This window comes from Leucopleurus acutus (genome assembly GCF_964270905.1).
Source record: "Leucopleurus acutus genome assembly, chromosome: 13".
NCBI lineage: Eukaryota > Metazoa > Chordata > Mammalia > Artiodactyla > Delphinidae > Leucopleurus > Leucopleurus acutus.
The window spans coordinates 24686755-24704317 of record NC_139155.1 but is presented as its reverse complement, the minus strand read 5'-3'; the positions used below and the strand labels follow the sequence as shown (position 1 = coordinate 24704317).

The 17563-nt window shown below is 47.8% G+C and overlaps 1 protein-coding gene across 1 annotated transcript in view; it reads right to left on the bottom strand.

Annotated features, from left to right (window-relative positions):
• Window positions 1-9662: 9662 nt before the first annotated feature.
• LOC309970580 (cytochrome c oxidase assembly factor 8) overlaps window positions 9663-17563 on the bottom strand; it is a gene marked incomplete at its 5' end in the record, with an annotated part of 88291 nt that continues 80390 nt past the window's right edge. Inside the window, 2 exons of the mRNA XM_082853044.1 lie at window positions 9663-10111; window positions 10321-10673. Coding sequence (XP_082709170.1) covers window positions 10006-10111; window positions 10321-10673 — 459 coding nt within the window. The 3' untranslated portion in view covers window positions 9663-10005. The remainder of the gene's footprint in view (window positions 10112-10320; window positions 10674-17563) is intronic.

The window sequence follows — 17563 nt, the reverse complement described above, 5'->3', positions numbered from 1 at the left end:
CTAGATAACAGTGACTTAAACCAGATAGAAGATGAATTCTCTATTGTGTTAAATTCTCAGCTGGTATTGAGGTTCTGTTCCATAAAGCCAGGCTCTTAGTTTTTGCTCTGACATTCATAGGATATTCCCCTCACCCCCACAGTCCAAAGTGTCCCCCATTAGGTCCACTTCTAGCCCGTGGGAGGGTGGAAATGGGGGGAAATGTTACCTTTTAAGAGCATCAATGAGGAGTTGCCCACATTATATGGCCAGAAATCAGTCGGATGATCACACCAGAAGCTGAAAAATACTGTCTTTCTTCAGGGTGCCCAGGGTCCCAGCTGAAAATGCAATTAAATATTTATTTGGCTGTGTCGGGTCTTAGTTGTGGCATGCGGGCTTTTCCTTGCGGCGCTCAGGCTTCTCTCTAGCTGTGGTGCGCCGGCTTAGTTGCCCCGAGGCACATGGGGTCTTAGTTCCCTGATCAGGGACTGAACCCACGTCTCCTGCATTGGAAGGCGGATTCTTAACCACTGGACCACCAGGGAAGTCCCAGGAATTCATTTTTATTCCCTTTAAGTTGTCCTTTAAATCATTCCATCTTGTAGTCAACTTTTAGTAAATTTAAACTGATCTATCACTATGAAGTTTGATGAAGTACGTACATTTGACTTTATTTCTAGTCTTAAATGTTAAAACGTTTTAAAATGAGAAGAAAACTCTCTGCAAGGGGCCTTCATGATGGTGGGAAGTGGCTGGTCTTCACTTCCACCCAAGACATTCTGAAATACCAGGTTTAATCATGGACATGGTGGGGGGACTGGGTTAGAGAGTTAGAAATATATTCTTAACCTAATTCAGGTGACAGAGGAAAGGGCTGAAGCCTTCTTTCTGGCCGACTAAAGGAACTTTCTGAAATTGCTGAAAGGTAGAAGTACAGTCTAGGTGCCTCCATTGTGTCTTGTCTGACTTGGGGGTTCAGTGGCGCCCCCTCTACAAATTAGAGTCAAGGGGCTTCCATGGGGCCTCCTTTGACTATATGAACAAACTGAAACACTGAACTCCTTGGAAGGATGGATGCCAAGTAGGTACTAGAACAGCCACTGTTACCAAATGTACTTTTCGCAGTTTTCACCTGTTTTCAGCGCTACTTTCTACCCTTCAACCCAGGCTCTTGTTTATTCAGAGTAGCTGACATCTGCAAGGGATCCGTTGGAAGCTTTGAAATGAACTCAGTCCTGCTCATGTATCAATGGCTAGTAGACCTCTAACCAGTTCAGAGTTATAAACATTGTTAAAAGAAGATGCTTGTTATCCAAATTAATCTTTGCCTCGAGGCAGCCAAGCACATCAAAAGGAAAATTTCCTGTTAGGGTAGGAGATCACTGGGTCAGGGCGGTCACCTTACAATCCTGTTAGGGTAGGAGATCACTGGGTCAGGGCGGTCACCTTACAAATAGGCTAGTCCTCTTTGGGAATCTTTCCTCTAGTCAAGTCCCCTAAAATACTGCTGGGTTTCCGCAGTTGATTTCATTCCTCCACTCCTGAGGCTGCAGATCCTCTAAGCAAAGCATTTGTTTTTCCATCCCCCTCCTACCCAATGATTTCCATGGCAGCAGTAGTTGCCTTGAGAGGGGGAGAAAGGTGTCAAAGCTGTCTTTCCTAACTGTGGGTTTATCTATAAATTGGGAGTGGTTTTTCCTAAAAAAAAAAAAAAAAGCTTAATAAGCAAATAAAAGGAATAAGAGTAAAACAACTATAAACTAGGGTTCAAGTCACTTGTCTTCCTAAACGTCTGTGGTTAGCAATACAGTGTAACTTTGACTTTCCTTATGTAATATCAGCGCATGTATGTGTCGTGGTGGTGAGACAGGCTGGGACCTCAGACCATTTGCTGCAGTGCCGCCATGCTTGCACCCGGACACACCTCTCCTTGAGCAACAAAACAGAAAGAAACTATATGGGACTAAAACTATATGGGAAACTGCGTGCATGAGCAGGAGGGGCAAACTCTGGACCCCAAATATACAAAGAGACCAAAAAACCCAGCTGCCACTTTCTAAGAGCCTGGAGCAAAAACAGGCGTGTTGGGAGCAAAAGCAGGGTACTGAGCATGGCCCCTGTGCGCAGCACCTCCTAAGAGGTGGGCAAACCACCTAAGCTACGCCTCCGGCCCAACCCCTGGACACATCCCTACCTTCACCCCCTATAAAGAACAAGTTCGCCCCCCTCGGGGAGCAGGGAGTGGGCAAGCAATGGAACCTGTGGTTTGTTCTCGCTCCCCCGTGCTGCAGCAGGGGCCCCAATAAAGCCTCGCCTAAATTTCTTGTCTGGCCTCTAGAGACAAGAGATTGTCTTCCCCTCTACTGATTGGGGAAGGCCAAGAACTCTGGTTGGTAACAGTGGGAAGAGTCTGGAAGCTAGGACAGGTCTAAGCAGGCAAGGGTTTAGGACCAGAGGTCAGCTGTAGCAGCAAGGAGCAGTTATCTGGACCAGCGCTAATTATCTCAGCCCAGAGGTATTCACACTCAACTTTGTTTATCATTTCACAGGAAGTGGGTGATCACAGTCAGATGCCACATACAAACTTGGAAGCGTTGAGGCCGGGAGCAGAGGGTGGGATTATCTGAATGGAGATTATCAGAATGGAGAAACTAAGAGTATACTATAGAAGTAAACATATTTTTGCTTCTGCCCTGGTCATTATCCCAGGACAACTTCAGTGGGATTGCTGTGAAGCTAGAGCCCCAACCAGTCACTGCGAAGGAGCATATTCCATCACGACCTCAACTCATTGCCTGTATTCTGTCGGAGATATCTGTCCTCCTGTGGGTCCTGTGTCCTTTTTTAAGACACGCTCATCTTCTTTCTGATTAGGCTGCCCCAAACTCTCTACACAGGCTTCTTTTTGGCCAATCAAAAAGAAACCCTCAGCAACGTGGCTTCACAGACCCTGCAGTTCGTTTCCCTGGTGACCCAACTGCACTGCTGCAGAATTGCTCTTTCCAAATATACAAAACTTCTTTTTTTTTTTTTATCATTTTGGCCGCACCACACAGCGTATGGGATCTCAGTTCCTCAGCCTGGGCTTGCACTCAGGCCACGGCAGTGAAAGCGCTGAATCCCAACCACTAGACCACCAGGGAACTCCCAAAACTTATGTTTTGGATAGAACAACTTTAAGTAAACACACAATTACTTATTTACAATGGCATTTTTATTTTTAAACAAAAATTTGAACATTAAAAAATGCGAAGATACCACTCAGATGGTGTAGTGGATGTGTGGAGGGCCAACTAGAAGCCCCCTTCAGAACTGAGGCACTCACCCGCCTGGCTGCTGGGAGCGTCGGCAGTTGAGGGCTCTCATCTGAGTCTGTCTGCAGGAATTACCCTCAGTCAGCAAAGGGGCTTATGGTCACAGCCCCTCCCCAGAGGCAGTCCACAACCAGTGACCTCCTTGCCTGAAGACAGGACAACTCTGGAGGACTGTAGGAGCTGCACAGCTCCTGGTGGGATCAGCCAGGGCCTTTGTGACATCATAATTCACCTCTCCCCTGCCCAGCAGAAGTCCTGCCCTCAAACCTCCATCTCAGACAGTCTGCCTCCCAGGGAATCCAAGTGAAGACAGATGAGAATTTCCTAATCAGCTTGCAGCTGATGCAAGAGCTTCAAGGAGTGGCGACAGAGACTCAGGGTCAGCCCGTAGGGCCCAGAGGTGAGATATGGAGAAAACAGGAAGCCAATAATCACCGGCCTCTTATGCCTGTTGGCTTACGGTCAAAGTCACGTCTCTCACTCCGAAGGGCTTCCCCTTCGCACATCACCCTGGCTTTGGGAGGAGGAGAAAGCACCTGGCAGGCTTCTGCCTCCTCATTGTGGCAGGGACACGGATGACACATGGGAGAGAGAGGGAAAGAAGACTTTTCGTCCCTTGAAAGCCGGAGGCCAACTGAAGCTGAATGGAGAAGCTCGGCCTCTGGGAACAGGGTATCACAGCTGGAGGGGAGCCGATGGAAGGTGAAGACTCACTTTATAACTTTTCTCAACTCTTGTTCGATGGGAGCATGACTGTGAGATGGGAAGTAGGAGGAAATAGTACCAAAAACAACTATAATATTAAGCATCATGATACTCAAATGTATTTTTAGTCACTTATTGATGCTAATGAAACCCAGAGCGATCAGAACTGAAAGGTGGGCAACCAGGAGCCTCAGGAATGGATTTCCTCATCGCTCTTTGCTACAGATATTAGCCAGCATTCAGCCTTCCATTTTGACATAAATCCTGTCCTACTCCGATTCCTCACAGAATCACCCCACATTTTTAAAAAAAGTTAGAATAGGGCCTTTAAAAAACAACCTTGGGTTAGCCCATGTAAATGAGTTTCACATTGCACAACAGATATATTTATGTAAATTTAGTTATGTAATAATGACTAATTAAAGGCATTATAAAGTCCTTTCATCTATGTTCCCTCATTTACCCTTTACAACAATATATGGCAGGGGAGAAAACTGAAGTTCAAAGATGTCAGTTGGTGGTCCCGGGCCTCTCAGTAAGTGGAAGAACTTGGACTTAAACTTGGGTCTACAGGCAATAAGCCTGTGTTATTTCCTTCCCTTAAAATAGCACTAGAAGAATTTACCTTCCAGAAGACTCCTCTATGAGTCCGTTTGTTTTCTGTATAAATCTGGATGTTCACCTATTACAAGGCGGGGGGCACCTGCTTTCTCTGAAGGAACACCCATTTCAAAACTTTCTCGTAAGAAAACGACCAATGGGGCTTCCCTGGTGGTGCAGTGGTTGAGAGTCTGCCTGCCGATGCAGGGGACACGGGTTCATGCCCCGTTCCGGGAGGATCCCACGTGCCGCGGAGTAGCTGGGCCCGTGAGCCATGGCCGCTGGGCCTGCGCGTCCGGAGCCTGTGCTCCGCAACGGGAGAGGCCATAGCAGGGAGAGGCCCGCGTACCGCAAAAAAAAAAAAAAAAAAGAAAACTACCAACGAAGAAACAATCTCTGTGGCACTCAGGTGAGTGGGAGATTGACATTCACTGAGATTTCCAAACTTGCCTAACTGGCTTGCTGTGGGACACCAGAATTGCCCACATTCCTAAAGAAATGTCCTAGAGATGTTTTACCGCAGAACCAACACACACGGTGGGAGGGGATGCTCCCCGAGGAGAGAAGCAGCTGGGGGACAGGAGCTGCCGTAGAGGAGGGGCTGCAAGGGAGGCCTGGACACTCCCGCTATTAATGAGGCAGGCCCAGAGGGTTCTGGAAGAATAGAAGAGCCAGTGTGAAACCAGGCCCTATCCAGTCCCACTTCATTTAATCCTCACTCCGCTGCTATGAGATGAGTTTTCCTTTTGTTTCAAACATGGAACCCGAGGCTTGGAGAGGCTGAGTTGTCACAGGTCAGAACAATAAGTGGGATTTGAGCCCAGGTCTCTGACTCCAAATCTGCTGTTTTTAATCACTCGGTTCTGTTGAGTCTGGAGGTAGGAAGGATAATGAACTGCACTGCATATTTAAAATATTTCTCCAACATTTACTCAGTGGAAAGGTCCAGGCTGAGAGGGACAGGTTGATGAGGAGGCAGCACCCAGCGTGGATACTTCCCTCAGCAGACAAATTCCTGCAGGCAGCATCCCCTCCCTCCTTGTGAGGCAGTCGGGGGCAGCACTGTGCTCCCCTGAGCTCCCCTGAGTTGGGAGGTATGTCTTCTCCATCCTAATTAGCCCATCAGAGTATCCCTTATAAAAACAAGCAGCTCAGTGCCTGAGTGGCGGCCTCATAAACAGCATCGCCAGGAACGTGGCGGTGCTGAAGGCTGGATCCCAGGCACTGCCGCTGCTCCCCATGTGGTCACTGCAGACCACATCCGTGGACACTCTGGAGAAGTCTCACATTCTGTCTCCTGGCTTCGTTCTTTTTTTTTTTTTTTTTTTTTTTTTGCGGTACGCGGGCCTCTCACTGTCGCGGCCTCTCCCGTTGCGGAGCACAGGCTCCGGACGCGCAGGCTCAGCGGCCATGGCTCACGGGCCCAGCCACTCCGCGGCACGTGGGATCTTCCCGGACCGGGGCATGAACCCGTGTCCCCTGCATCGGCAGGCGGATTCTCAACCACGGCGCCACCAGGGAGGCCCAGGGTTACTTTTTTTTAAATTAATTAATTTATTGTTGGCCGTGTTGGGTCTTTGTTGCTGTGCGCGGGCTTTCTCTAGTTGTGGCGAGTGGGGCTGCTCTTCGTTGTGGTGTGTGGGCTTCTCATTGTGGCGGCTTCTCTTGTTGCGGAGCACGGGCTCTAGGCATGCGGACTTCAGTAGTTGTGGCTCGTGGGCTCTAGAGCACGGGCTCAGTAGTTGTGGCTTGCGGGCTCTAGAGCGCAGGCTCAGTAGTTGTGAGGCACGGGCTTAGTTGCTCCATGGCATGTGGGATCTTCCCGGATCAGGGCTCGAACCTGTGTCCCCTGCATTGGCAGGTGGATTCTTAACCACTGCGCCACAGGGAAGTCCCCAGGATTTCTTTCTGAAATGATGAAAATGTTCTAAAGTTGACTGTGCTGATGGTTTTGCAACTCTGTGAAAATACTAAAAATCATTGAATTGGACACTTTCAGTGGGTGAATTGTATGTTAACTATATCTCAATAAAATGGTTAAAAACCAGTAAGGAGAGACCATTAGTAAGATGTGGGGTGTTGTCGATGGGAAGCCTCAGTTTGTTTTGGACTTCTTGGCATAGACCTGGGACCAGAGCTGAGTGCCAGTGCAAGGGGTGAAGGAGAGAGCCTGGACTGGACACACTGGAGGCTGAAGCCAGTAGGCATTCAATAACTGAATGAACAAGTATTGAAATTCCTGCCTCTTTGTTAAGGCCCAATCAGTGAGGAGGGAGAGAAAAGAGTTTGGCTTAAGTCTTAGGATTTGGAGCTGGGAAGCATTTCTGAGGGTGGCCCAAAGCAATTTTGAAGTAAGGTTTTAATAGAACCAACACTACTGTATATTCACACATCTCTTACTCCTCAGAGAGTACTGCCTCTGGGGCCTCATTCGAGGTCTTGGTGCTGAGAGGTTGAGAGGGGGAGGCCTTCATTTGGTACCCAACATGGAAACCTGGAACGGGAAACCAGCTGCCCTGAGAAATGTCATCTCCCATTGTAGCGTGTGGCATTATAAGTTAAACGTGAAGATTTCTCCAGCAGCAAAGCTCACCAAACACTGAAATGAGTCATCTCTGGGAAGATGTGGAAACCTTTATGTATGAGGATACAGGGGAATTAGATACAACCCATTATGAGACTGGGACATGGATTATTTGGCCTCTGGAAAGCCCGCGGTCAATGGAGGCTGCAATTTCACCTGCTGAGGGATCAAGTTCAGGCGTGGTCTAGTGGGATGAACACAGTCAAATGGGTCATTTCACGCAAGTTTTAAACCGGCTCTTGCTACATTAATTTATTGGGTTATGCTAGGGCAAGACACTTGCGTCTACAAATCTGGTATAAAACTCTGAGCAAGGACTGGTTTTGAAAGAAATGGTGAAGCCATCCTGTGCTTTCCCCATCACCCCTGTACTTCAATTCAACTGTGCTGATGCCCAAGTGCCAGTGTTACCCCAATCTAGTCCCTCCCCCTGTCTCTTATTAAGCTGGCTGGTAGAGAAGCTTCAGGAAGAGAATGGCTTAGGCTAAAACCTTCTGATAAACAAATTCATGCTAAGATATGTGTGACTAAGAGTTATTTAATGTGTTGCAATTTAAGAAAGGAAGTCAGTTACCTTAAGGAACAATTTAATGAACCCATACCTCATTACAGTGGAATTTTTTGTTTTGTATTTGTTTTAGGTGGCTGGGCTTTCTGGATGCTTCTTAATTGACCTCAGATCGGCGTATCTCCAACTTTAATGGACACATGAACCACCTGAGACTCTCGTTAAACTTGGCTCTAACTCAGTAGATCTGGGGTGGGGCCTGAGACTCTGCATTTCTATCAAGCTCCCATGGGGTGCTAACATGGCTAGTAGGGACCACCTTTTGAGGGTCCTTAGTGACCACCACCCTACATTCAGCAATACTAATGCACGCAGGAAGTTGAGCTACTCTTTCTTGGAGTCCCCTTGACAAGTTGTACATCCTTTCATTAGAGCACTTAACACATTGTGTTATAATTATTTGTTTAGGGGCCAGCATCTCTATTACACTGAGAGCTCTCACACAGCAGTGGCTGTGTCTTACTCACCTCCACCTCCAGGTGGTCGGATAAAGTCATGAACTCTGAGAGCTCTTACATGGTATCCCTGTTCCTGCTTGGCCATGTGGTGTAAACCAGTGCTTTTCAACCCTAACTGCAGATTAGGGGAATTTAAGAAATAATCAATGCCCAGGTACACTCCAGTGCTTTGATTCAATTGAGCTGTTTTGGGGCTTATGTAGGGATGATTTTAGAAGGCTTCCAGGGTCTTACAACTCAACAATAAAAAGACAAATAAACCAACTGAAAAATGGTCAAAAGATTTGGAGAGATATTTCTCCAGAGAAGACACAGAAGTGGCCAATATGTACATGAAGAGATGTGCAAAATCATTAGTCATTAGGGAAAGGCAAATCAAAGCCTCGAGATACAACTTCACACCTGATAAGGTAGCTATAATAAAAAGTAAAAAAGAAAAAAAGAAAAGAAGTGTTGGTGAAGGTGCGGAGAAATCAGAACATGTATCCACCGCTGATGGGAATCTAAAATGGTGCAGTCGCTTTGGAAAACAGTTTGGCTGTTCCTCAAAAAGTTAAGTATGGAGTTACCATATGATCCAGCAATTCCATTCCCAGGTATGTCCCCAAGAGAACTGAAGACATATGTTCTCACAAAATCTTGTACATTAATGGACCTAACAGCATTATTCACGTTAGCCCCAAAGTGGAAATGACCCAAATGTCCATCAACGGATGAATAAATAAATAAAATGTAGTAAGTCCATACAATGAAATATCACTTGCCATAAAAAGGAATGAAGTACTGATACATGCATAGATGAACTTCAAAAACATTGTGCTAAGCGATACAAGCTAAAGGCCACATATTGTGTGATTCCATTTACATAAAATGTCCAGAATGGGCAAATCCAGAGAGACAGAAAGTAGACTAGTGACTGCCAGGGGCTGGGGGAGGGAGGCATTGGGAGGCATGGGATTTCTTTTCAGGGTGATGGTAATGTTTTAGAACTAGATGGTAGTGATAGTTGCACAACATTGTGAAGAATGTTCTAAAATGTTCTAAAAGCCATTGAATTGTCCACTTTAAAATGGTCAAATGATGTATTTTATGTTGTGTGAATTTCATCTCAAAAATAAAAAGTTAAAAACTTTCTGGGGATTCTGATTTGTAGCCAAGTTTGAGAACCTCGGTGTAAGGTAACCTGGGGTACATGCTCCAACATTTGCTATCGAGAAGAGGATGGTGTTAAACTGAAGGTCTCAGCTTTAAATGCACATTGCCATGACCTGGGGACGGTTAAAAATGCCCATGTCTGGGTCTCCACTCCCCACATCTGATCTGATTGTTCTAGAGGGGCGGCCTGGACAATCTCCTCAGGAAATTCTAACAGGTAGCCGAAGTGGAGACTGTCAGGCACAACTTCCTAAACATGAGGGTCACAGTGATCTCCAGAGGCCTGGAGGAGGAAGGGGGCACTGGGAACTCTTTAAAAAAATTTATTTTATGGAAGTATAGTTCATTTATAATGTGTTAATTTCTGCTGTACAGCAAAGTTATTCAGTTATACATATATATACATTCTTTTTTTTTTTTTTCACAGTGCTTGGGTTTTATTTAACATCACTTCCATGACCAAGAGCCAGCTTGGAATCCACAGTCAGGATGGAGCCACGTGGGCCACAGCGCACCAGGACCCTCGTCCTCCCAGCCTGCCCTGCACACACAGCTCTTAGAGCCCTCGTAAAACGAGCTCCTGTAAGCAGCTGCTTCTCGTGGAAACTTAGACGCTGGCGGGTGCGTCAGGGTGGGCTCCTAATTGCTGGTCTTCTTTCGTTTCGGTCTAAGCTTGTTCCAAATCCTCTCCAGGGCCACTTTTCCCATGAAGAAGGGGATGGCAAAGTTACGCTTGTACCAGTCCCTTTCCATAGGCGGTCTGTCCGTATTAGGATCCAAGCAATGTCTACACACGGCACGAAGTCTCTTTTATTCTATAATCTTAGTTTCCCCTGTGTAGAACCCACTGTCTACGCACTAGGGGTGCAAGCTGCTTTAGGGCTGCCATGCAAGTAACTTTAATCTGTCAATTTTATTTAAAAGTGCAAAAACTAAGTTGATAGCGACTTCTACCTGTTGTAATGCATGTGCTTCTGAAAATTTTTACTTAAAAATTCCTTGTAAAAGTCAGCCATTTCTTCTGCATTCAATGTTGCTTTTTGACCTGACTCAGCTCTCAGTTCCAGGCCTTTGGCTTTCAGTCTTGAGTCAATAGATTTTTCTTTTTCCTTAAGAAAAGTCAAATTCTGGTTCTCCCAGAACTGTTGGTTCCATTCTTGTGTTTCTTGTCTTAATTCTCTTAACTTTTGTTCCAATGGTGATTCATTTTCAGGGATGTAGAAGTGAACAGGTCGAAGATTTGAATATTTATCTGGGGGTCCTATCCAATCATGGCAAGATTTTCCTGGAGGGCAGAATCTTGAGACCTGCTAGTATTCGAGGGTCTCCTGCGGAGTCAGGGGGTGGCTGTGGCTCACCGTGGGGACAAGGACACTGGCAGCAGCAGTTCTGGGAAGCACTCCTTGGCGTGAGCCCTCCCAGAGTCCGCCATTAGCCCCACCAAAGAGCCCAGCTAGGCTCCAGTGCTCTACATTCTTTTTAATATTCTTTTCCATTATGGTTTATCACAGGATATTGAATAGAGTTCCCTGTGCTATACAGTAGGACCTTGTTTATCCATTCTCCATATAATAGTTTGCATCTGCTAATCCCAAACTCCCAATCCATCCATCCTCCACCTCTTCTTCCCCTTGGTAACTGCAAGTCTGTTCTCTATGTCTGTGAGTCTGTTTCTGTTTCATAGAAAAGTTCATTTGTGTCATATTTTAGATTCCACATATAAATGATATCATATGGTATTTGTCTTTCTCTTCTGACTTCACTTAGTATGATCATCTCCAGGTCCATCCATGTTGCTGCAAATGGCATTATTTCATTCTTTTTTATGGCTGAGTAGTATTCCATCTTTTTTACCCATTCGTCTGTCAATGGACATTTAGGTTGTATCCATGTCTTGGCTATTGTAAATAGTGCTGCTATGAACGTAGGCGAACCTTTGGTTAACAAGCTCCCCGGTGATGCTGATGCAGGTGGTCTGCACCACACGTTGAGAACACTGCTTTGGGGAAGGGATCTCAAAATTTAATGTGCATACAAGTCACTCAGGACCTTGTTAAAATGCAGCTTCTGGTTCAGCATTTCTAACCAGCTCTCAGATGATGCCAGGGATACTGGTCTGCAGACCACAGTTTGAGGCGCAAGGTTATAAAGCTGTGGTTCTCGGAGTGGGTTCTCTGGGCCGGCATTAGCACCACCTGGGAACTCATTAGAGATGCAGATTCTCAGGCTCTACTTCAGACGTACAGAAGTTCTGTGGCTGAGCTGTTTCAACAAGCCCTCGCAGTAATTCTGCTGCAGGCTGGGGTCAGAGAACCACTGCAGATGCACAGCAAGTGCTCTTACCCCCCAGAAATGCCTCGCACAAAAGCCTGGACCAGCATCCCAATAAGGGAGATGAGGGCTGTAAACTCAGAGGTGCCAGTGGCCTCAGGGGGCCACTGATTCTGAGCAAAGGAAGCCGTAGAGAAGGAGGTGTTAGAGTGGGGTGGTGGGCACCCCTGAAGACTAACGAGGTCTTCAGCCCAGGACGGTGGCAGAAGGAAAGGCCAGCACAGAACCGGGCCGTGGGGCAACAATGGTCAGGGGTGGGGGGGTACATTTGTGGCAGAAGTGAATCTGTGACCCAGGGCCTCCTGTCTTCACTGTGTCCCTTCTACAGCTCAGGCACCTGCCTTCCCAGGTCCCCAGACCCCTTGGGAAAGCTGCACAGCCACCCACTTATACTGAAGGTGTTAGGAACTTAATGTGCTACTTCTTCCTGGGTCATTTGCATTAAAAGTGGCTTTCAGGGGAAAGCAATGTTTCTAAAGTGCAGTTTTAAGGTTTAGGGTGCCTGGCTAGGAAGCTGCCTGGCCTTCAAATCACACCTCTCAGAGACAGCCTATGGGACAGATGAATGCGGCTCTGCCTCCAGCTTTCCCCGGTGAGGGCTGGCGGGGCCCCTCCCTGGGTTCGGGCCAGGCTGCAGGAGCTGAGGAATTCCCGCTCTGCTCAGCTGCCTCCTGGAATCTCTCACCGCCCTATCCTCTGTGGGAGAGAGGCAGCAATTAGCATAACTGGAACAGATCCTCTTTGTCTACATTCCAGACTGTGGGATTCAGGCCTCCCCCAGAGACACGTTAATTACGTGGAAGGGACCCTGGGTGCCCGTTGGCACCAAATCCTCGCCGCAATGTTGCTGCTGCTGGAAATGAACCAGGTGTAGGTGAAGCCACAGCCCGGGCTTGTGCATTGATTAACCTGCTTCCCAACCAGGAAACCTGCTGCTCCAGTCCTTCAAGCTCTCTCAGTATCTTCCTCCTCCAGATTTCCCCAGTCCTCTGTGGTCAGGAAAATATGCTTACTCTTGGCATGAGTATCTTCCATCACCTCCCCCATGATTGGCTTTCCTTCCCATCTGGACTGTGGTTTCTTCACGGGGGACCTTGTTTTATACTTAATTAATGAATCAGCCAAACAATCAATCAATGTTCGTTAAAGAAAGCTTTTTTGCCAAGCACCGTGCAAAGATCAGTAAGGCACCATCTGCAACGAGGCCTGTACAACTTAGTTAGGGGTGCAGGGCTACATAGCCAAGTGATCAGTTACATGCCAGTGGTGAATAGAGGATGCTCTGGGAAGATTGAAGGGGGTTACAGAAATGTGCCTGGGAAGGAGTGAAAGGAGGAGCAATGGAGGGCTTCCTGGAAGAGGTGACATTTGAACAAGATTAAGGATGAGTAGGGTTTACCACATGGGGGTTACAGACAGAGGAAAAAGCATGTACAAAGTCACCTGGTGGGACAGAGTTTCGGGCTTTTCTGGGGTCACAGGCGGCAGAGGCGAACTGGAGAGGCAGGTGGCTGGGTCCTAGAAGGTTTTACCTTCCAAGCCAAAGAGTTTGGAGGTTGACTTGAGGGCACTGTGCAACAAGTGAAGGATTTGAACAAGGGGGTAGTGTGGTCAGAGTTTTAGAAAGAGAGGGCCACAGTGCGGAGGGCAGACTGTGGGGGATGACCTGGAAGGGGAGACTAGGGAGGCATCAGGAGGGTGGGATCAGGGAGACTGAGAAAGGAGGAGGCAGGGGCCGAGAGACCAGGTACCACAGGGGTTTATGAGATGAAGATGGGCATGTTGGATTATCAATCATGAGGTTACTGGTGATTTAAGAGCAGTTTCAGTGGAGCGGGGAATAAGTGGAAGATACTTTCAAAAAGCTTTGCTTTGAAGGGTGGGAGATGATAAAATGAAGCGAAAGGGGAGCAGGGGTAGGGAAGACTTCTTTTTAAGACAGATTTTGTATGTATCTCTATCGTTTCACTTTCCCAGTTTCACTGAAATTTTCTGTGCGGGTGGATGCCTGCCTCTCTGACCACCCCAGCATCCCACGCATCCCAGTCTGGGTTAGGGGCTGCTCCTCTCTCAGAGCCCCAGCCCTGTGAAGAGCTCTGGCAAAGCACACAGGTGGTGAACTGGGTTGTCAGTTTCTTACGTGTCTTCCTCTCTTTTTTCTTTTTAAATAAATTTATTTTATTTATTTTTGGCTGCATTGGGTCTTTGTTGCTGCGTGCGGCCTTTCTCTAGTTGCAGCGAGCGGGGGCTACTCTTCGTTGTGGTGCGCAGGCTTCTCACTGCAGTGGCTTCTGTTGCGGAGCACAGGCTCTAGGCATGTGGGCTTCAGCAGTTGTGGCATACAGGCTCAGTAGTTGTGGCCCGCGGGCTCTAGAGCGCAGGCGCAGTAGTTGTGGCTCATGGGCTTAGTTGCTCCACGGCATGTGGGATCTTCCTGGACCAGGGCTGGAACCTGTGTTCCTTGCACTGGCAGGCGGATTCTTAACCACTGCTCCACCAGGGAAGCCCTGTGTCCTCCTCTTGACTGTGAGGAGCACAAGAACTGAGCCCATGTAGCTAGGGGTCCCCAGAACCTATCCCAGTGCCTGGCATGAAGTAGGTGCTCAACAAATGTGCCTTGAACCAGCTTGTGTGAATGAGATGGCAGATGAGGGCTCCTGCTTCCAGCCACTGCCTACCTGGGGAGACCCAAGTGGAGTGAACTGTGATTGTCCTGGTGTTGGAGCCACAAAGCATCTGGTGACTCTCGTGTGATCAAGAAAAATGGTGAAGAGCTGAGGGCTTTGAGGTTTCCCTGCTTGCCAACCCGGATCCAATGCCTTGGGAATAAATGTCTAAGTGCAAGTTCAAGCATGTCCATATGAGGTATGTGGACCCAGAGTGGCTCACCTGCGTTCCTGGAACTGTTGTCTGTGGGTGCCAAGGGTGTGCTAAGTCTTATCCCTACTAGGTCACACAGTCTTCAAAGGAAGAGGAGTCATCAGTGATGATTTTGTAAACAGGGGCTGTAAGTGAAAGGCTCTGACCACTCACAGATGATGTTCCCTCCTCACTGATCCTGGAATTCTCTTGATCTCTGAGGGTGTGAGTTGTACCTTACCTGTACGGCAGGTAAGTTGTACCTGCCGTAACCTCATTCTCCTCATCTGGAAAGTCAAGGCGTCATTCCAGCTCCAGTCGGCTTGGATTCTGCTTAATTCTTAGATCCTTTCTTGAGATTAGGTTTTGATAGGAAGAGCCTGGAAGGATGTTACGTACCTGAGAGGGAAGAAGGGCTTCTGTGGAGGGTGAGGGACTGAGAAATGGGAGGTTACGGCTCTGGGAAACACTTGCCCACTTCCCTACCCTCACGTCACTTCCCACGCAATTGAGGAGTCAGGATGACCACAGCCGTGAAATAGCCTAACAATCAAAGCACGTTCTTGGTGATCCAAGTTCATGTGAAGTCATATACATGGGCTCCAATGGGAAGTGGAAATTTGGACCAGATCTGTTCAGACCTGCCTTGAAAGTAACCCAAAGGCCCATGAGGTGGTCTCAGAACTCCTGGGACCATTCTCTCTGGGATCTGCTCACTGGATCTGCTCTGGTCTGGACAGCCTCTAATTCTGTCCTGTGCTGTAACCAACCTCTCAAGGTAATCCAGGGGCAGATCAGACCCAGCCCATCGGGAGGAAAGGCAATCTCGCTGTTCTACAGAGAAAGCACTGAAGGAACCTCTGTCTGCCCTTGATGCCATGAAGACGCTACCCCACGAAGGCCTGGTTTGGAGTCTCAGTTGGTGGATAGAGCAGAGATTCTGCGAGAGCTTTCATCACCCTCTGGTTCTGATCAGGCGGCGAGAGCGTATGCTGTGACTCGGTCAGAGCTCGCTGTAAGGAGTGGTTATCACATCTCAAATTGAGGAGACCATCCCTGATGCTTTGTTGCCAATTGGGCTTGAGAGGATGAAGAAATTACAGGATCTTCAGAGTCTATTTGTAACTTTCAGTGCAATAACCACTCTCTAAAAAGGGGAGGTAGTGCGCTTTCACAGGAAAAGAACGTGAACTAGGAGTCAGAAGACCTGAGTGATTCTGCCACTTAAGAGCCAAGAACCCTTCACAACGTGGGTGTCAGTTTTCGCGTCTCTAAAATGGGAATAAGAGTACCTGTCTTAGGCCCTCACGGGCTAGTCTTGAGGATCAAGTGAGCTAAAAATGTGAAAGAGCCCTTGCGGTAAGGGATGGTACTTTTGATTACAAATCAGCTGGACTTTCCCTCCTCCAGATATTCGCTAAATCAGAACACATGGGCCCACAGGGTGTGGTCCACACGGGTATATGTGGGTGTGGGGCTCTTTCAGCCCAGTTTGGGGTCCTCCAGCTGGCAGCACAGTCTGCTGCCTTGTGTCTCTTTCTCATTTTGTCCTACAGAAGAGCCAGTGAGGGCTTCAAAGCAGGAAATGTTTTCACGGTTTCTGCCACGAGAAAACCAAGCTTTCCCAGGCTGTACGTCGAGCCCCGCCTTGCTGGAGAAGATCGGAGACTGGTCTTTATCTCTGTGACCCTTTATAGTCAGTCAGGCATTTTATTGTTTCCCCAGTGATGACATGGCTGGAATTCAGCCCATGTCTTTGTAGTACTTGCCGGTGTCAGATTAATAAGGGGGAAGGAGAAGGAATCATGTGCTGGACAATGAAAGCTGTGAGCCTGGGACTTTACAAGCTCCCAGCGATTCTCTTTTGGTCGGGAGGCAGCTGTGCTAGGAAGGGTCGAAGATCTGGAATTCTTTCTGATCTGGCTGCTGGGAGTGGGGCAGGGGGCTTGTAAGTCTCTGAGCACCATCTTGTTAAAACTCTCTTATATGAAGCAGGCCAGTGCCAGAAGAGGGGCTTTCTGGGGACCATCTCTGAGTGGTGGCTGAGCCAAAATGTCGGCATCAGGACTGTGGAATTTAGCCAGGAACAGATCAATTTCGTGCAGAGAGCAACTTTGAATAGGGAAGCAAGGATCAATAACTTAGGATTCCGACTCTTCCGGAACCTACAGGAAAGGATATTGAATATAGCCACATACGGTTATGAGCCGGGGGGACTGTGGTGACCACTACTAGGGAGGTACCAACACTGTGTGAAGGGGGATTTAGAGTTTTGCTATAGTCTTAATGTGTGTCCCCCAAAGTTCCTATGTTGAAGCCTAATCCTCAATGTGATGGTATTAGCAGATGGGGTCTTTGGGAAGTGGCCCCTAATGTCATGAGGGTGGAGCCCTCATGAACGAGATTAGTGCCCTTATAAAAGAGATCTCAGAGAGCTCCCCAGCCCCTTCTACTATGAGAGGATACAACGAGAAAACCAGAAAAGGGCCCTCGTCCGACCATGCTGGCACCCTGATTTGGACGTCCAGCCTTCAGAACCTTGAGAAATAAATGTCTGTCGTTTATAAGCTACCCAGTCTCTGGCACTGCATTATAGCAGTCCAGATGGACTAAGACAGGTATTGTCAGGAGGGTCCCAGGAATCTGATGGTTGGTGGGTAGCTGCACAACCACACCCATGGCCATGTGTCTCCACAGAGCCTCACATTTCGGCCACCATGAGCTGGTAGCCTGAGAGCATCATTTCATCAGTCTGGGTTTGAAGCCAGTCTCTTCTGAGGCAAACAAGTAGCTATTTCATAGGCCATATCAGATGCGTGCCCAGGGATGACTACCTGCCCTGGAAGACAGTTGCTCAGGGACTCTAAGCCTGTCACCCTATGATGCCTCCTCTGACTTGAACTAGCCTGTGTCCCAAAGATGAGGGCCCTCCTATTTAGAAAAAGAAAAGAAAAATAGAAACCATCAGAAGCAGCCTCTTCCCCTTCCTGGTCACCAAACTTTCCTT